The sequence below is a fragment of the Watersipora subatra genome, chromosome 2, assembly GCF_963576615.1.
Source record: "Watersipora subatra chromosome 2, tzWatSuba1.1, whole genome shotgun sequence".
Lineage (NCBI taxonomy): Eukaryota > Metazoa > Bryozoa > Gymnolaemata > Cheilostomatida > Watersiporidae > Watersipora > Watersipora subatra.
The window spans coordinates 9481738-9501644 of NC_088709.1; the positions used below are offsets into that span (position 1 = coordinate 9481738).

The 19907-nt window shown below is 35.5% G+C and overlaps 1 protein-coding gene across 5 annotated transcripts in view; it reads right to left on the reverse strand.

The window, feature by feature from the left end:
* The window catches only part of LOC137388946 (sodium/calcium exchanger 3-like), a 37408-nt gene that overhangs the window by 11749 nt on the left and 5752 nt on the right, over window positions 1-19907 (reverse strand). For 3 of the 5 annotated variants that reach the window (XM_068075452.1, XM_068075451.1, XM_068075449.1), the window contains exons 5-12: window positions 17738-17773; window positions 16912-17018; window positions 14575-14699; window positions 13347-13514; window positions 12955-12975; window positions 12107-12269; window positions 4602-4719; window positions 1241-1367 (exon numbers count right to left, since the gene is read on the reverse strand). In XM_068075452.1, the coding sequence (XP_067931553.1) occupies window positions 1241-1367; window positions 4602-4719; window positions 12107-12269; window positions 12955-12975; window positions 13347-13514; window positions 14575-14699; window positions 16912-17018; window positions 17738-17773 (865 nt within the window). The remainder of the gene's footprint in view (window positions 1-1240; window positions 1368-4601; window positions 4720-12106; window positions 12270-12954; window positions 12976-13346; window positions 13515-14574; window positions 14700-16911; window positions 17019-17737; window positions 17774-19907) is intronic. The other 2 variants (XM_068075453.1, XM_068075450.1) reach the window with 2 other exon arrangements.

Sequence of the window (19907 nt, forward strand, 5' to 3'; positions counted from 1 at the left end):
AGCATTTCATTCAATGAATAAACTTGCCTGTGTATAACCATGGTAAAATATTTATAGAATGGTAATTACCATAGCAATTAGTGAAAAAATTCATGATAATGATTAAAATTGGGAAGAAACTATGATGAAACGCCGAATTGCTATTAGCCTCAGGTTATACTATAGTCAAATTCTGTAAAAAACCGATAAAAATATTCTTGCACTGATTCTGGCCTTCTGAACCAGCAGAAATTAGCGCTGATTTCGGCCCTAAGACCAAAGGAAACTAACAATGATTTTAGCCTTAAAACCAAAAGCAGCTAACGCTAATTTTAGCCCTAAAACCAAAGGGAACTAACACTGATTTTAGCCCTAAAACCAAAAGAAAATAATGCTGATTTTAGCCCTAAAACCAAAGGAAACTAACGCTGATTTTAGCCCTAAAACCAAAGGAAACTAACGCTGATTTTAGCCCTTTAGACTAAACGAAACGAACGTGATATTTATGTATAGCCTATTTCAATCATTTACTTACTACACAGTACATTTAACAGCAACCATAAAAGTTTGCTGTATACCATCAACTTTCTAATAACACTGAGAGACCTAGTGTGCTCCGAAGTAATGGAAGACATTTCAAGCTCTGTTAACACTAGCGAGTTAATCCATGCTCAATCAAGCAAAGGAAACTATCCATTCTGACAACAATCTCTATAACGATACGACAGCGGACTGTAATTGTAATAAACAGAAGAGAACTAACTATCCAACTAGGAGATTAGATAGGGTTTATGGAGTTTCTATAAGCTGTTTGATGCAATTCTATTTCGACTCATCTTATTTATAACCCCCTCCTAACTTATTCAAGAACTTGCGCTAACTCAACACTTTCATACTGAGAGCATATTAGGTGTCTGTTTCCTGCTGGTTCAAATGGCTGCTTCATGTTGGTCAGAGAGAACATAATCTTTAAATTTTAATGCTATGCATTTTGATGTTGTCATTTGACCATTTGTATACTATTATTAATTTATTGAAAAATCAATGTATAAACCAAATTAAATCAAAACTCTGTTTTAAAAATTTGAAAGTAATGACATGTTTTTGTAGTGCATGACCTGAAAAATGTAATGATATGCAGTAAGCTATGATTATCTGTAGATGTATAATTATAATATCCTATAGCAAGTTTGCCTAAAGTCGTCTGCTACTGAAAGTCGTCTGCTACTTTAGCGTATTCTAGCAACCGCTCTTAACTTACGTTTGGATCGCCGCATTCGATCCCAATCGTCTTGCTCGACTCGGAGTGTTTAAACTCGAGCAGACCGTCGGTGACTGCGATAAAATCTGCTGTCTCCAAAGAATCACCTCCCTTTGCGCTGCCATCACTGTGAAAGTACAAGTACAAACATGTAACTAAGTTACTACACAGAAAGAAATATATTTTAATATGCTTAATATTTTATTTATTATTATGTTTTATATTTGCTTCTGCCTTTGCATTATAAAAAATAATCCATCTTTTAATATCTAAATGTTAAAAATGCATTCAGCGAAATTGATTAAAAATTAATATCAAAGGGAATGTTATGTTGCATGTATATTTAGTTAAAAATGTATGTAGAATCACTATACAGAATGACTAAAACGTTAAACTATTAAAAAAGCCTTAATAAGGTGTTTAAGTGGAATCACTCTATGGGGAATCACTCTATGGGGAATCACTCTATGGGGTGACTAAAATGTCAAACAGGTTATAAGAATTCCTACTAACTATAAACATAACTTTTGTTTTAACTATTTTGATAGATAATAACATAAATTACATAAAATAAAATATAACATAAAATATAACATAATAGTATTAAGCAGTGTTGACATTTTCAAGTTGTTTGGGCTGTGAAACATTAAAAACAAATTGCATGACATGCATAATGCCATATCCGGTAGTTACGATTGCACAGAACACACAGATGAATACTTGACACCTGAAAGGGAATTGACTGGAATACAAGGTGAACAAAGAGGTCGGAGTGTCAAAAGCTTGTCAGTAGTTCGCTATTAACGCTGATCCTTAAGGATACATCACTGCTGCTATATACAGAGAATCCATAAGACATTAGTCCATAGATGTATTCATGAAGCTACTGTCTTAAAATTCTTAAATTATCTATTTTGCTATTTTCTTGTCTCATGGTCTAATTTGCTCTGAACGGCACTGATCAGTGTAAATAAAGTTCATATCTATCCATTAACAAAAATATACAAAAACCTGAAAATATGTGTAATTCTAATTTTATCAACTGAGAATACATTTTAAAATGATTGTGCATTAATTGTATTGTGATTCATGGTACAAAATCCAGAATTTTACTGCTTTACAAACCGCACCGCAGGCAGAGCTAAATATCACACCTATCGACTCACTAAATTAAGAAACTCTACAAGGTGTGGGCCACTAATATAGTTTCAACAAGCCATGTTAAGGATATAGAACTATTCTAATAATAAAATTTAGGCAGCGCGGATCGATACTCCTACCATTGTCAAGTAGCGTCCATATTTTTACTGCTTCCTTTAGCTACTGACAAGCAACCGTAAAACGGTTCACAATGGTTAGTTAAACTACCTTTTAACCTAAAGAAAATTTTTGTACTTAAATTTTCTTGTTTCAAAGGAGGTGCTCGGACTAGTGCAAGCGCATGAGACTGAGCAAAGTGTTGGCTTGCTCCAAAAGCGCTCCTAAGAAATCGCCTCACAAGGCACACCTAGCGCCCAGTTTGGTTTGGCCCTGAGTGAGTCAAAAGTATTGCCATTTGTGAGCCTGACAACTGACTTCTTTGCGAAAAACTACTTCATCTTATCGCAATTTTTTCCAACAAGATTTGTGAAGAAATGCCTCAAAACCTCTCTTTACCAAAAGGGCTGCCTATACATGATCGTATTATTAAATTTTCGATCCCTCGAGACATCCCACACAGCAAACGCAACAAAATCTGACGGGTCAGTATTACTAACGCAGTCAGCTGCTGCATTACCCCAGCCACTTGCGCATACTGAGCAAGGTAAATTTCAGAATTAACACTCGCGCTGCTTGAGAAGTCAGCGACCTCTAATCAGCTAGCTTTTCAGAAGCGTAATACGGATATACAAATGTATTTTCAGTAAGCTCCGACTCGAGTTCATGTCATGACACAACGTTACATCGAGATATACCAGCGGCTGTAGAGTTAGCTGATGTAGAATCATACAGCTAGTCGAACCAACGTAATAAATGACGCAGTAAATATTCAGCTACACGGCTGATTTCTTACGGAATAGCCATTATGATACGAAGGCATTTTTAAGTCTGTGAATAATTTTAAAATGTCACGTTAGGTTGTCAGGATAAATGCTAGTTAATGGCATTTTGTTGCGAAGAAATGATGGAAAGCACTAGATAATCGTCGCATAAAGTTGATATCTTCCTTGTGGAATGGTATCATTTATATATAGAGCGGTTAATCTGCTGGCAAAATTGGTGAGTTGCTGGATGTAAATATCAGTTTAAGAAGTAATATTCCCACAGGGGGTCGGAACAAGTTGATGGAATATATATAAGGTGTCAAACAGTATTCATTTCATCGATATGACGCTTATATTAATGCATAAATACTATATATATGTAGCTAAATGTTAACACATAATTATATCTAACAGACTAAATTAAATATATCAAATACATCACATCTATATGATAATCAAAGTGATTCCACAGGAATGCGCACTCAGGTTTTGTATTATGGGGTTGTTACGGCTTGAATTAGACTTTTTCCTGTTATGGATAAAAAGGGAAGAGCTATTAATAAAAATGGTTTATCTAAACTCTCTGGGCATAAATCATTCATCAGTAATGATTTTGAAAAACTCTAACCTAGAATCTAATCCTATTAATGGAAATAACTACATGTACATGAAGAAGATTTGGTAAAAGAGACATGCTCAATCACTAGCAATGGCTGCTAAGTTCTCAGACTTACATGAATCTCGCAGAAAATGTATAACTTTCTGGGACCTCAGGCTAATAGAAAGTCATAAGAGACAACTTGGAAAACTTAATTTTGTATAGTAATAAGAACAACTAAGGTTGGCTTGTGATTGGCCCATCCCATGCAACTTGTTAATGTTGGCATAACTCACAGGATTAAACCTTGAACGCATAACAAGATTTAAATCAATGTGGTAAGCATATTCATCTTTGCTTTGAAATTTATCAAAACTGAACTAAAGTATTTGTGTGTTAAAAAATAGAATAACAGTACAGTAATATAATGCAAATAAATAAATAATGTTATTGTCTGCTTTCGGTGAAAGCGCCTCAACCAACCACTGAACTGTAGATGAGTGCCACACAAGCGATTGGAGTGAGCAGACTGTTACTGTAAACAAATGAAATGTTGGTACATTGTAGTCGATTTGAGATGCTTCCAAATATTATTCCTCTTGGAAACATTTAGTGAAATCCCAAACCTTACGAAAATTTAAAATGTTTGATGAAAATGTAAAGCTATGCAAAATAGCAGCAAGCAAAATGCTAAAACACCGTAGGCAGTCATTTACATGTAACCAAGTAGTAAACTTACATGCTCTTATATTGTAGTGTGACCGTGCCATCGCAACCTTTTGACCTTTGAACAGTGAGGATGCATTTACCTCCCTCAGCATAGTACTGGTGCTTGCTAAAGGAGAACTCGCCAGGTTCTATAGAGACAATAATATATTTCATGATAGAGACATACACTTTTATGCAAGCAACATGGACATTTATGTAAGAATACGCATCTACATATGAACAACATGTATATCTATGTAAGTAACATTGATCTCTATTAGTAACACATCTCTCAATAGAAGTGACATGTATCTCTACATGAGCAACATGTTTCATTATAGAAGTGACATGTATCTCTATAGGCCTATGAGCAACATGTTTCATTATAGAAGTGACATGTATCTCTATAGGCCTATGAGCAACATGTTTCATTATAGAAGTGACATGTATCTCTACATGAGCAACATGTTTAATTATCGAAGTGACATGCGTCTCTATACGAGCAACATGTCTTATTATCAAAGTGACATGTATCTCTATATGAGCAACATGTCTCATTATTGAAGTGACATGTATCTCTATATGAACAACATGTCTCATTATAGAAGTGACATGTGTCTCTATATGAGCAACATGTCTTATTATAGAAGTGACATGTATTTCTATATGAGCAACATGTCTCATTATTGAAGTGACATGTATTTCTATATGAGCAGTGTGTATTTCTATATGAGCAAGAGAAATGCGACTCACAGTATGAGAAACAGGAAACATGCATACCTTCATGAGTAACATGTATCACTAGATAGAACATGCAAGTGGCTCAAGAGGTAACATTTATCACTCGATGTAAGACACACATAATAGTTCATGAACCACTAGGTATCACCATACGATGCGATAAACACATTTACAGCTACACAAATCACATGGAATATATTATACACATTTGTATGGCTGTTCACTAGTACTATCTTATGTATGTTACTATCATCCATACCTGGTCGCATAAGATATATATCTAAAGCCAAAAAGTGTATACGTGAGCAGGAGGAAGAAAATTACATGTAGATGAGATGAAAAAATTACTAGATTACAAAATGGCTTCGGCCTTTCCTCGAGCTGTATATCCCAAGCGGTATTCCTGGTGCTACCCGAGTGCGACATTTGAAAAAAAAATTTGTTTACGCTTTTGCATCCGGCTGTTTGGCACTCTCCTGACTGAGCGTATCTCGGATATGCTACTCCGTGAACAAATAAATGTGGAATAAGGCAGTTTTGTTAATACTCATCATCAGAATATCAGATTTTCAGAAGCCAAAAGAAGTGGAAAAGCTACAATATTGTAGTAGAAAATAGATAAGAGATACCTCTATGCCATTCCAAACTTAATAGTTCCTGTGTCATGCATAATTTTTCTAATTAATGGGATCTGCTCATTAGCGCGCCTGAGTGTTCCTTGTAACCATAGTAAAGTTTTTACACGGTTGCAGCAAAAAATCATGTGACCAAGGACATAAGGAGAAGGTAATGAGTTTTGCATACATCAAAGTTCCGAAATACAAAAGATAAAGACTCTTTGGTCACCAACAACGTTAAATATTTATAGTGATAAACTATCAGTATGGCAAAAAGGTTTTTCCACATTGCCCAATACATGCCCAGGAGCTGACCCTAAATACTGACCTGAATACATTTTAGGACTAAAAGAAAATCACACATGAAAGTTTTAATTAGTAAAATAAAATACATGCTAGGGAGTAAACCCATAACCTTGAAGAGAGTTGGAATAAATAAAAATAAAATAAGATTATAGCGCTGCCAAATTGTACCATGACTGCTGCCAAATATTAGGCTCAACGTTCACATATGGTGACTAATGGAGTTCACATCAGCCAATAGTTTTAAAAGAATGTTTAGTATTTGCTCTCATGCCTCATTTGTACATAGTTTCTGAGGCAGCATTGCATCTAGTATCTGAAATAAAAGGCACTAGAATATAGAGCTAGTCAGGAACAACGCGTTACATCGCATTCATTTTTACCAGCACAAGGCAAACAGCTGCCGCTATAATAGACAAGAACACGGGCTGAATGATTCCGTCAGAACATGTTCTAAATATTATACTGATATTTTATATCGAGAGATGAAAGGCAAGCGCATTCTGTAACGGAGAGATGAGTTAGAACATAGGTATGCGCATACTAGTTACTTCGGAGTGCCTATCGCTACCTACGTCAATTCTTTATAAGCAGCGATAAACAGTGATGAGCAGCAAGTGAGCAGAGAATCATTTTAGTACAAGAAAGGCCATCTATATTTGACTTGTTTATTCCGGGTCTCAGCTCCTATGTGCCTGCGGCTATAAGGGCTAGTGGCGAACTTTCTAAACAGGTCGTAAGGTTAATCTTCAGTCCATCGGCTGATAGTGTACAATGGCATGCAGATGCGCTGATGCATACCTAGAGGCCTTCCTTGTTAAGTACTCACTTTAGGATTGTATAGCGCTCTGGCATAGTGTGATGATATAACGAAGGGAATTTTCATTCCAAAAATATATGTATTTCTTACAAAAATGACAGCTTTATGTGGTTTTTTCAACATAAAAACTCTATTTCTGTGTGAAAGAAACAAAAAAGTTCTTTCAATCGTGTTTTACGGAGTAGTCAAAGAGATATGAATAAATATTTGAGGGAAATTCTAAACAATACGAACTTCTTCTATAAGCATTCCAGATGGGTGAGGAAACCTTAGCTGTGCGCGTGTCAAAATCTGTAAAACTTTAAACTGACCCTTAAAGAGCCTTATACTTCTATATACTTCTAAATATTTTTTACATTAATTTATAATTCTACAAGAACTGACTCATAAAGTTTTGATTTTTAAATAACGTGTTAATTGTTTGAAATTCTATAAAACAATATAAAGTCAATTCATGCCAATAGCCGAATTCACGGGATCCAATTAAGAGATGACTTTCGCAGTCAAATCCCCTGAGAAATTCAAAGTCTACAGCTACTTATTTACCTTTGGAGTTGACCAATAGAATCAATTATAGAACAGTCATTGGCAATAATTAATAACCCTCTATTTAATGGTTTCCTTTTAAAAATTAATTACGGACAAATGAAAATAGAGGTGTAATAACAATGATGAATGAGAAAAGTATAATAGCAAAAAAATAAACATTTCAACCGTCGGAATCTAAGTTCAACAAATCAGTGAAATGGGCCCCGCCGCTGAGTATCTTAAGGACGGTGGGAGAAACTCGCGACCATTAATGTTTATGCATGATGTTTTAATAGACGCATGGCATGCCTTTATACACGTTACAATATAAACATAAGTGTGTAGTTTCAGATACATAAAAATGGCCATGCCGAACACACGGAGCTAGGAATTTGAAGCTCAAAGAATTCTTAAACAATTCCAAGAGTGAATGCCAACAGATCTACATAATATGTGTATTCATCAACACAATTAGTGTAGTTTTTAAATGATGTAGTCCTACATTATACCCTAAGAAAGACCTTGCGTTGCGCAACGTCGCTAAGCAACAGAGAAAAGCAATGGCCACCAATGCAGTATTGATTGAGAGAATTTTACGAGAGACTTATTGTAAGAGAATAGACATAGGATTGTTGGTATCCGGGATACACCGTGTAATCCTCCTAGATTAGCTACTGATCGAATGACCGATATTTAGTGCGTCAATTCTAGCTTTTTAATTTTGGTGTAGAGGATGTTTGATACAATGCTAGTTCATATACACACATAGAACTTGTGCGAGACATTTTCAATAAAACTATTCTACAGCCATATGACTGTGATAAAATGAGTTAGATTTTATTTAGAGCATGTACAATCTTTTCACGAAAGCTTAATGCTGTCTTGCCGACTTTTACACAATATAATTACAGCATATACTTTGATATTATAATTGTAATATTCATTACACTGACATTTCAGATAAATGCTTTTACATTATTATATAATATATTATTATAGAAATATTATTATTTTATGAGGAAAGATAAGATTTCCATTATATTTTCTTGCTAGTCGAATTAGTAAAACTTGTGAAAAGCTGCCAATACACAGTAGCCGCTGCTATAGTGTATACCTCCTGTAAAGTAAATTCCAGAAAACGTAAAACATTATCCTAAGTTTTTGCTAAATACTGCGTAAAAAATTCTATATAACGTAAAGTTTTAAATCGGGGCAAGTTTTCAAATTTCACTTGAATGGTAACATATCTAGTCGTACTTGAGAGAGAAAAAATGACGTATGTATAGCGTTGTATCTATTATACATACAACTTCCATGACATTTTAGTTCATGGTGATAGATTGTCAGATGTGTCAACAAAACAGAAAATAGGTAGCTGGGCAATTGTTCATTAGTACCAGTATTAGTACTAGTATTAGTACTGACAGGCGATCGATTGGTGTAGGTGCTACAGCATCGGTCTACCAATCTGAATGTCACGAGTTGGAGTATCATCAAAAGCTGTTTTTTTATCCTAACCTTGACCTCTGGATATAAATAGATGACAAACAGGTAAACATCACTATTTTTATAGTAAAACACATTTTTGTTTTGCTATATTGAAGAGGTATAAAATATCTGTTATTAGTTTTGCCTTGCAGAATAGACTTTGCTGTCTATAAAAAATAAACAAATTGTTGTAAATGGATGTCGAAGATGTTAAATGTTATTTAAAATGTTATGTTAAATGTTATTGTAAAATTACCGCAATCATAGTCTATAAAACCAGTGAAATTGATCAGAAAAAGGCGAAATGTTGTCGATGCAAACTAATAATACTGCAGTTACAATACAGCCAACAAATTAAAAAGTTAAGCCTAGTTTTTCCTTTTTGTAAGGCCAAAGGGGTGAGTTTGGAAAGATCTTCGAACGAAATAGGCCGTTTACATGTAGGGCCTACTTTACTGTTCGTATAATTTAAAATCCTTATAACGTAAACGTTCCTGGAACGGATTATTTACATTGTAGGAACGCCTACTGAATTATGGTTGACAGCAAATACCTTTTTTCATAACACTTCAACGTTAGTTTTGCTAATCTTTGCAAGAACATATTTGCTGTTTCCGAATTATACAGTTTTCGGTTTTCGAAAGAACCACAAAGGTTAGCTGGCTGAAGAAAGGTCATAAACCAAATAGCAACTATTTCAAAAGACAATCACGTTTATACTGTTGGTAGGTTTGAGACAATGACTAGCTTATCTGTTTCTAGTTTTTAATGTTCTGTAACCCTCCACAATCAAGGATAAATGCTGTGCAACTGCTCAGCCTAAATTGGTTTTAAATTCAAAGATCTCCTTGCAACAGTTCAAATGGATCAAAATACAACTTGCCTCCCGAATTGGCTAACGATTTATCGGGACAATTTTGGCTCACAATTAGCTCGTGAAAGAACCAAGACATCGCTTGATTCTCAATAGTAGTGAAGAATGCTGCCATGGATAATTGATGCGAATACCTATAAAGGCAGTGACAGCAGTGGCCCGTAGAGTGGTACTAGAGTGGACGCTGCCTTGTTCATCTAGGCTAGTCACCAACTAGATGTAATAAAGCACCATTTCATGACAAATTAATACTTCACCGCCTATTCTCAGGTCGCTGGCTTTACAAAACATTTCATCTTCAAAACAAGTCAGCGATGAAAAAAGACGCTGCCTTTGCCGTTTCATTAAAACTATTGGTTTCTTTATAACCAATAAACAGCGTGAAAAATTGTTGGTATGAAATACAGTAAGAGCGCAGACTTGCATGCCCATAAAACAACCAGCTACATCAAAGCTATCAGAATGATGATTCAGCCCGTGAATTGGGCCTATAGCTAGAGTAATTCTATTTATATATATGGCTATCAAATACAGCTAATGATAATATTAAGCAGGCCCATATCCCAATTGCTGCTAATAAACAAGATTACTCCAATCATCAAGAAAGTACATAAACATACTTTTAATGTACTTCTAGAGTTTCAGCCCCTAGCAAACAGCATACAGGCATTGCTGGCTATAAAGACTAGATCGATAACAAGCAAGAGTCGTGAAACAGAATTTCATGACGGTCTCGTATGGGCGGATGAATTGGAACGCATGCAAATGATATTAACCTAGTGCTTGCAGCAGACAGTGTAAATTGATTGCTATCAGTACTTGGACCATTTCAGCATTTTGGTAACTAGGCAACCGAAGCCTGAGTGATTACTAATTAATCGTAAACATGAAAACATTTTGTAAAAAAATGAATGTTTGAAAATAATAACCAACTGCAAAGAAAGTTGATTGAATACACATTTGCGCTCAATTAATAAATAAATGAAAATAATTTTTTTTCTATTTTTTAAATGTTGGCCAATGAATAAAAATTGCATTACCTTAATAAATGACAATTTTCTAGAAACACTATTATGCTTATATGCCAGGTTTCCTAGCAATCAAATATAGATAGCTTTTAGAGAGAAGAGCTTATATATCCTCCCTGATAGACAGCTACTAAATTAAGGTGTTTATTTTATAATGCTATAAATATACGGCCGGTAAAACACATGATTTATATATATAAAAAAGCTATTTGATCATGAGAGCGAGGAAGGAATTAGTTTTGCCTGAAGATGAAGTTATTTGCTAAAGGCAGCACTTTTAATAGGTGTTCCAACACATCAGCTAATAGCTGAACTTAACCATGAAAAGCCTGGAAACCAGAACAAAACCTTGAGAAATGACAAGCTGGACACCAGAACTTGAGAAACGGCATAACAAACTGTGTGTACACTGGTCATTACTAGATGATAAAAGCTGTAATCTACCGACATATATTGACGGTTTGTAGAGGATATGAATTTATCCGACCCCACATATCTTGCACCTTCAATTTCTTGTATAGACTTTCTTGCAAAAAATTTAAAGCAACTTTTTCAAACTATTTACCAGATAAGGTCAAGGTCATGATTAGCTAATCTCTGCAACTAGCAGTTTTGGCGCACTCCCCTCAGGCTACTATTGGTGACGATGACGCACCCTTCTCACGCTATCATTAGGGGGCGATGGCGCACCCCTCTCACGCTATCATGAAGGAGGTATAATTATACCCCAATGCTGTATTTCATAGAAATGATGTTATTTGGCTTTAAACTTTTGTGCCAACCTGATTTGATTTGCCAAATTTTATGGCAAATCAGCTTTAGAACATAAATCAAACTAAAAATCAAAACATGGAAGTGAAATTCTAAAAAAGTGGCAGTCATTCTTATATAAAAGACTCTCATATCAATGGATATGAATTTTATCATTTTATCTGATGACGTGAGATACCTTATCACAGCGATAATCATAATCAGACCTTAAATACTGACAACAACTGTAAATAGATGATATCTTGAGCCCTTTCCATCTTTCTTAAAACAGACAGTGACAAATTCCAAATATCAAACAGCTCACTAAGAAATCCTCTACAAAGCATTCCGAAGTTCTAGAGAGTTCTACAAGTAATAGCGACTTACCATCGTCGTCAATGATCGTCACTCTCGTCACACTCGGATCACCCAGACCAGCATCCCCCTCGGGGTTCTTCAGTATAATGTAGAAGTCCGTATCTGGCTCAAATTCATGGTCATTTACAATCGGTATAGATATCGTCTTCTTATACTCATCGCTATTGAAAACCTTCAACACATAACATAGAGTGATAGATAATATGATATAGAGATGTGGCTATACAAAAACCTATGGGTAAGGGGTACCGTGTGGAACAAGGAGGAAAGATCAATCACTAATCTTTTCCCATGAATTGACCTCCACATCTAACCATAGTCTATTGACATTGGATAGGAATGATGGAGCCGATATGGCCAAGTACTGCTCAGCAGATAAGAAAGACAAAGTAAATCCCTAAAGAATGCTACAGAAACTCCTACTGTAAGAAATCTGCTCCTTGAATAGAGCAGTGCTCCTCAAAGCAGTGCTGGAGCCGTTATATTGGTCACGTTGATTGCTTTGCAACAGCATAAATCAATACATTCATGGGGAACGAGAGAAGATTGTTAGAAGATATTTCCAAGCAGATCGTTTGAACATGAACCAGGGTCCACACGGCAGGGTCAGGTCAGACCAAAGGTATAAGATTCAGAAAAAGGTATTTCTTATGCAGGGGATATGTTACACACATCTACTTGAGTAACTAGGTCACAACACGGGGAGATAATCAACAATAGATTCTTGGAAGCTATGAATTTGATACGGATGAATAATAATATTTACAAAAAACACCTAGACGTGTAAATTGGAAGTGTAACAAACAGGATTAGTACACTAGCGGTGCGAAAACCCAAGCGACTTGATCATTACTCACTAGCTTCCCTGTGAGAGGTGCCTTCAAGACAGCAGATAAATTGCGGTGAGCCATGCCATGCACACACTAGGTGGCAACAATGAAACAGTACAATAAATGTTTCAAGTGGGTGCGTGATATTAGCCACAAGGGTCCCGTTAAAAGTATTAATATGCGGGGTGTTGATTATAAGCGGGGTGTTGATTATTATATTATTATTACAAAACAACAATAGCTTTGAGATCTTGGTCCAAATACTAACCCAATAACTAAGGAAAACTGTTCACAACTAAAATCGCCTTGTGTGTACTAAGTAGTTAGTTAGCAAAAGGCCTAGGATGGCCTCTGGGGGGGGGGGGTCAATATCTTGACTACATCCCGACCTACTCTACATCCTGACCTACTCTACTTACCAGTTTGCCAGAAGAAAACTTAAAATCTCTGTTGAGTTTGGCCGACCCTTCTCTGGTTTCCCATTGGACGCCGACTACGCCTGTAACGGCTGTGTCTTCGACAAGAGCAGTCTCAACTGTTCCATTTGAGGTAGGTGTGTTGGGTGTATTGTTATTTGCTGTCCCATTCTGTAAATCATGAATGTCATAAAAACAGGGAGATGAGTGATATACATGACAACCGCATCAACCGTGACGCGACGACAACAGTTAGCGATATAAGAAACCTACCTTATCACACGGTTCATTGATACAATTATATTAAAATGTAAGATAATCGATAGAGTGCAAACTCCTATTTGCTAGTGAAGATAAACTGAAAAAACAGTCAATATGCATGATATAGTTGCTTTTATAATGCATTCCTTCATTACGAATCAAAAGTCAGACACAAATTTGTAAGTTGTTGTCGAAATGCACTGCATACACAGTATTTGTTATGAAAACACTTAATCTTTTTCTTCACTTCTTTCTTGAGATATTTGAGCTGAAACTTCCTTAAATATTTTCAATATTATTAGTACTATTACAATAAGTGACCGTGAGCAGATAATTATATAGTAATGATATGCTGCGTATCATTAAAATTATCTAGAGAAATATATATATATTTCTCAAAGTATGTTATCTTAAAATATCTATTGATATTCATGTTATCTTATTTTAAAATCATCTAGAGAAATATATATGTACACAGTTAATATTACTGAAACGCTAACTAAACAAAACTCTGTCCTGAAATAAACACTTTTGTGGAGTAAAATAATAATATGGGTAGGAAAGAAAAATAGTAACTACTAGCTAAGTATGTTTCCTCTTACCTATACTGTATATACAATAGATATAATATATATGTATACGGTATGTATAATATAAACTATATATATCATACATACGGTATATGATACATACGATTTATATTATACATATGCTATGTATTATATATAAAACATAATTTGCATACGGTATATATTATATATACATAATATATACCGTATACATAATGTATACCGTATATATTATATATGCCGTATATATTATATATACCGTACATAGATATTTACAAGCAATTATTTACCTGAAGAATGGAGAGCAAATTGACAACTGAAATAAAGCCAGTATATCCAGTATCCCAGCAACACGCATATAAAAACACAGATATGTACAAAGAGAGTAAAACTCGGCATACCGCAAGTTTGACCTTGGCCTGAGAAGGCTTCTTCCGATGAAAAATAATGTCAACTTCAAGACATCCGGCACTTTCTAGCACCGAGTAGCTTGGTGCAGAAAATGTAAACTTTCCAATGAGGTCTTCTACAAAATAATGCATCAGTCCGATTGAAAGAATATGTAGTGTCTTACAAGAACTCAATATCCTGAAACTATTAGTCAGAAACCACAAGACATGACAAACGATTTCGCAACACGGCGTTAAATAAACAGGAAGTTAGCTTCTGACTCGAAATCACGAAACTAATAAGTAGAAAATGAGTGAGAAGAAAATGTCAAAAGCACCAACGCGATTGTTGAAGAATTGTGTTGGGTGCAAAGTAACAACGTAGAGTGTGGAACAAATAATTTAGCGAGTACCAGAGAGTACATTTACCAAAGAAGGAAGATGTGTGTGATATACAGTCTGCAACAGTCGTAAAGACATGATGTAATCTTGTTTATACATGTAGAATGGTGGAGCAATTCTGAACAGCTCATGCATTCTTATCTTTATAACCTATTGCATTCTTCTCGCATTAACCACCCTAGAATATGAGCTAAAATATACCTAATAAACACTGGTGATAATTGCATATTATATATTGAATACTGACTAGTCATCTGGTTTAGTTTATGGGCTGTAGAACAAGTATCCACCAAACACGTGTTTTTACAAAAAACAATTTATGCTCTAACAACGTTTAAACCTGCACCAGATGTTAGGCTAAAGATCTAGGTTAAGCTCTTAACCTTGTTGAACGTAATGAACCTCACCAGTTTCAAATGCGCTTTCACCGAACCTTTCTTTATTAAAAATTAAAAAAATAAAATATGACTTTTGTCACATTCAAGACAGGTATATCTTTTACTGGTGCACAAAGTTACCTGTCCATTAAAATCAATGCGTTCAAAGCAAAATAAGTCAATAGAATGCTTGAACACACAACAAATTACATATTTTTTTATAAAGACATGACCTTGAAAATCAGTGTGACTTCTACAGTCGCCTTTGATAAACGTCTACAGAACACAGAGACTGACTCATCAAACAGTTAGGGTTCATTCAAACCCAGGTTAATAACCACTGGGCTATAGAAGGCTAGGTCAGTTATTTTCACGCTGCATAGAATAAGTTTTATCCCGCCGTAAAACTGATAGGGTACAAACACTGCATATTGCCAGTCAATGCTACATATCACTTAATATATCACTGCATAAACGGTATGTCGGCATGCTATAGCCATAGCTACTGATACAATTGTTTTTAAGCATTTCTGTTACGGAATATAATAAAAGCAGCATTGATCAATATTGTTCTAATTTCATTGATGTATCTAGAATCCAGTGTCTATGATTAGCGGCTAAAGGTTAAGGAATAAATCGGCTGCCAGACAAATATGTATTTAAACATGATGCTAAACTACATAATATTACAACAAGTCTTGTTGTAATAGAGTTGGCATGCAATAGGCCTTCACATCGGTATGCCGGCCAAACTTTCTGCAGTCACACAATGAATTATCACCAACATAAACACACAATGATGCAGTCATCCCTGTGCCACTCGTTACTTTGACAGCCAATATTAAAGATGAGCTTTACAAAATGTTAGTAGATTTTATCAAAAAGTGTCGATATTTTTCTATCATTTGCAATTGTTTTTGAAGTTTGAGGTGTTTTGACTGTCAGGATATATCAAGATTAAAATCGACAAAACTTTGTGGCGGCTAAAACGCTCATGCCCGGCTAATGACATCACTAGTTGCTATCTTTGCTATAGTTTATATCGCCAATTGGGTTCAAGTTAGAGCATCACGTGTCTCTATTCTGTAGATCTACTTGCAACTATAGACATCATAAATAAATTTTCGCTTGATCTGAGCAATCTAACTGCGATCAAATTTAATTTTGAAACATCCTGGCAGTCAGATTACCTCAAACATCAACAACAATCGCAAGTGATAGAAAAATGCCGATATTTTCTGATAAAATCTACCGGAATTTCGTTTATGTTCATCTTTAAGGTATCGAAATCGAAAAATAACTATGCTGACACCATAAAAGCAAAGACGGAAATCTGTCAATGCTACACAAAGGTTAGATAATCCACCACTGTCTATAAAATTGTGAGTAAAAAATGTTACCTTCCATATTGGTGATCATCAGAATATTACTATTCGGATCTGAAAGGCAGAGGTTATATAAACAAAGGCTTACTACAGGATATCGACATCAGGACATCAAAGGCATGATCAAATCTAGTGAGGACAAAATAATTGTGTGACCTTGATAGGCATATTTGTGAGCAAGTTACCTTCGCTGAGTGTTTTTCCAACAGCATTGAGATGAGTCGGATCGGCAGCAAGGGGTGAAAGTTTAGGTGTTTTTGGTCGACTGTTCTTACCAGGAGCATTACGAAATCTACAAACATGCAACTCGCTGTAAACAATTTCAAATTGACTACACTCAAGATTTTTTTGAAATTTGCGCAATTAAAATTTTAGAAAAGAATATATTTTGTTTTAACTGTCCGCTACTGGAACTAGAGGGAGCAAACATGCACAGAAATATAGCTAGCAGCATGCTATAGATACTCAGGCAGGCAGCGAGATACATTTAGAAAAGAAATTTTGGCAGATGCAAGCCTGCTACTTGTCCCTACCCCTAGAAGCGAGAGCAGAGCAGGCTAAAGGCAGCGGCCATCTTGGAGCAACGATAGGAAGAGGTAGCTATGCAAGTTAGAATAAGCCCTTCACCATGAAAGTAGAAAAGGAATTTTAACTAACTACCATTGAACTTTGGGCATCTTCATCACTGAATTTAAATTACAAATTATAAAAAAGTATTTAATACTATGCCACAATTGTTTGGTAGTCACAAATTTGACTTATGCAAATTTTTTATACATGTAGATTTGAGATTGAAGGGAAGAATTACAAATAATTATTGCGATAAGTTACAGCCAAACCTGAAAATAATGACCATCAGGCCTATGCTTTAGAAAGTCATTACGTATTACATGGTGAATTTCTAAACAGATTAGGCTTCCTGTCAAATTACTATTAGTCAATTATTAACAATTAAGAGGGGGAGGAGTCGAAGATGCCCTTCTTACCAGCGTGAGTGTAAGCAATACCTACTCGATAATGTCGACTTGACTATCACCCTCATAATCACTGAAACAAACCCATATTTGATTAATGAGAACACTTAACGATTTCGCTATATTTTATTTTTTTAGTTTGCTCTATGACCACCTACGATAGCTTTATGACCACCTACAATAGCTCTATGGCCACCTACATCAGCTCTATGGCCACCTACAATAGCTCTATGACCACCTACAATAGCTCTATGACCACCTACAATAGCTCTATGGCCACCTACAATAGTTCTATGACCACCTACAATAGTTCTATGACCAACTACAATAGTTCTATGACCAACTACAATAGCTCTATGATCACCTACAATAGCTCTATGACCACCTAAATTAGCTCTATGACCACCTACAATAGCTCTATGGCCACTTACAATAGCTCTATGGCCACCTACAATAGCCATTTTAGCCCGCTTTCTAATGAGAACAACTATTAACATGTTTGTGTTGAGCCAGCAGTTTTTGTTATCAACAGATAAAATTAAACCTTTATTAAAAAAGAGCGTTGATATAAAAAAATGCTATTATAGTTTTTTTTGAAAAAGATATTTATTTAAACATATATACTTTAGAGTATGCAAACATTTTTTATTTATAAAATAGCTATACTGAATCGTTCCCTTTTTCATCACATCACGCTGCTAAAATGAGGCCAAAAAACGAGGCAGCATTCAAGACAGTTTCTTTGTTGATGCTCGGGCCAGTAAAATGCCAGTTACATAAGCCTACTGATCGTGCGATGGTTGCTGGAGATTGTAAAGCGCTAATTGCCATTGTAATTGATTATCGTACCTAAAAAAAATCTCTGAGACAGCTTAAGAAATGGAGATTAGCATACAAAGGATACCCTGTCAACCCTTTACCACGTCAGTGCCATGTATTTTTGTTCACGTTTGAGAGGAGAGAATAATGACTTATGTCAATAGTTCATATTCACAGGGCTGAATAGTTACCAAGTCTGAGAGAACAATGGGGCACCTCTTTGAGCACAAACGAGTGCCAACTCGCTTTCTGAAAAGCTCGAACAGACCTATTGACAGCGACAGCAACTCTGCACACCTTTGAACGGAAGATGTTAGTAATAAGTAAACAGAACACAAGGTGACTGTCAAAGAGACATCACGTTGAATAAATGGCCACTGAGATTTCGATAAGAAGGAAGACCTATATGATGAAATGCGACCGGGTCATTAACCAGCATCTTTGCATTTATCTAGCATCGCCGCTGAAGACCCACCCGTCACCTGATATTGACTAAGATCAATTTGTGAAGACTCATAAATTGCTATGCGAAATACTTCAAATTGAAATTTAATGATTTAACGAAATAATAGTCATTTCTAGAATGAGTCACTCTCAAAACAAACTGAGGATCATTTTCTTCTAAATCACTAGTCTTTACAGCTAACACAAAATGTCACGTTTGTTCGAAACAGTCATTTGTGAGTAAGGGTACAAAAAGATGCTAACGGTATATCAAATTCTTTACAAATAATATTTTGTAATATCTGTAATATCTGTAATATCGTTCACACCCATTCAATGACAGATACTTCATTTTCTTACAAATACTATTTTTTTGGAGTATCTGTAGGAAAGTTGAATGGGTGTAAATAATGATCATTGATGCTTACGCGCCCCCTAAACTTGAAGTTATACTTTTTATGCAACTTTCTACAATATCTACCGTAATGTGAGGTGATACTGGCTCTGGATAACGTATGCACAAATCTGATGAAATAATTTTATCGTGCATGTTTGTTGAGCAGCAAGTGGTCAGTTATCGTAGCCTCAAACCAAGGTTTAAGGTTTTAAGATGCATCGAGAATCACATAATTACTGTCATATTGCGTCTCTATTCTCATTAACCGCGAAAAAGACCATAATTTTTCTACAACTGGTAGAGGCGAACGTTTGGAATTCCAAGGCAATAACCGCATAACCAACATACCCCTATGCGTCTGAAATCTTTTATGCTCAAAGACTAGTTTTTCAGAAAAATGTGGATATCTTATTCTAGCACCGCCGGACAGCCTCTCTCCTCCATAGACAATTGTTTAAACCTAAATATTGTCAATTGTGGTGAAATCTTCAAACAAGAAATCTTATCCAATTAGACAAAGCAGCCTTTACAAGGTCACACCACTCAT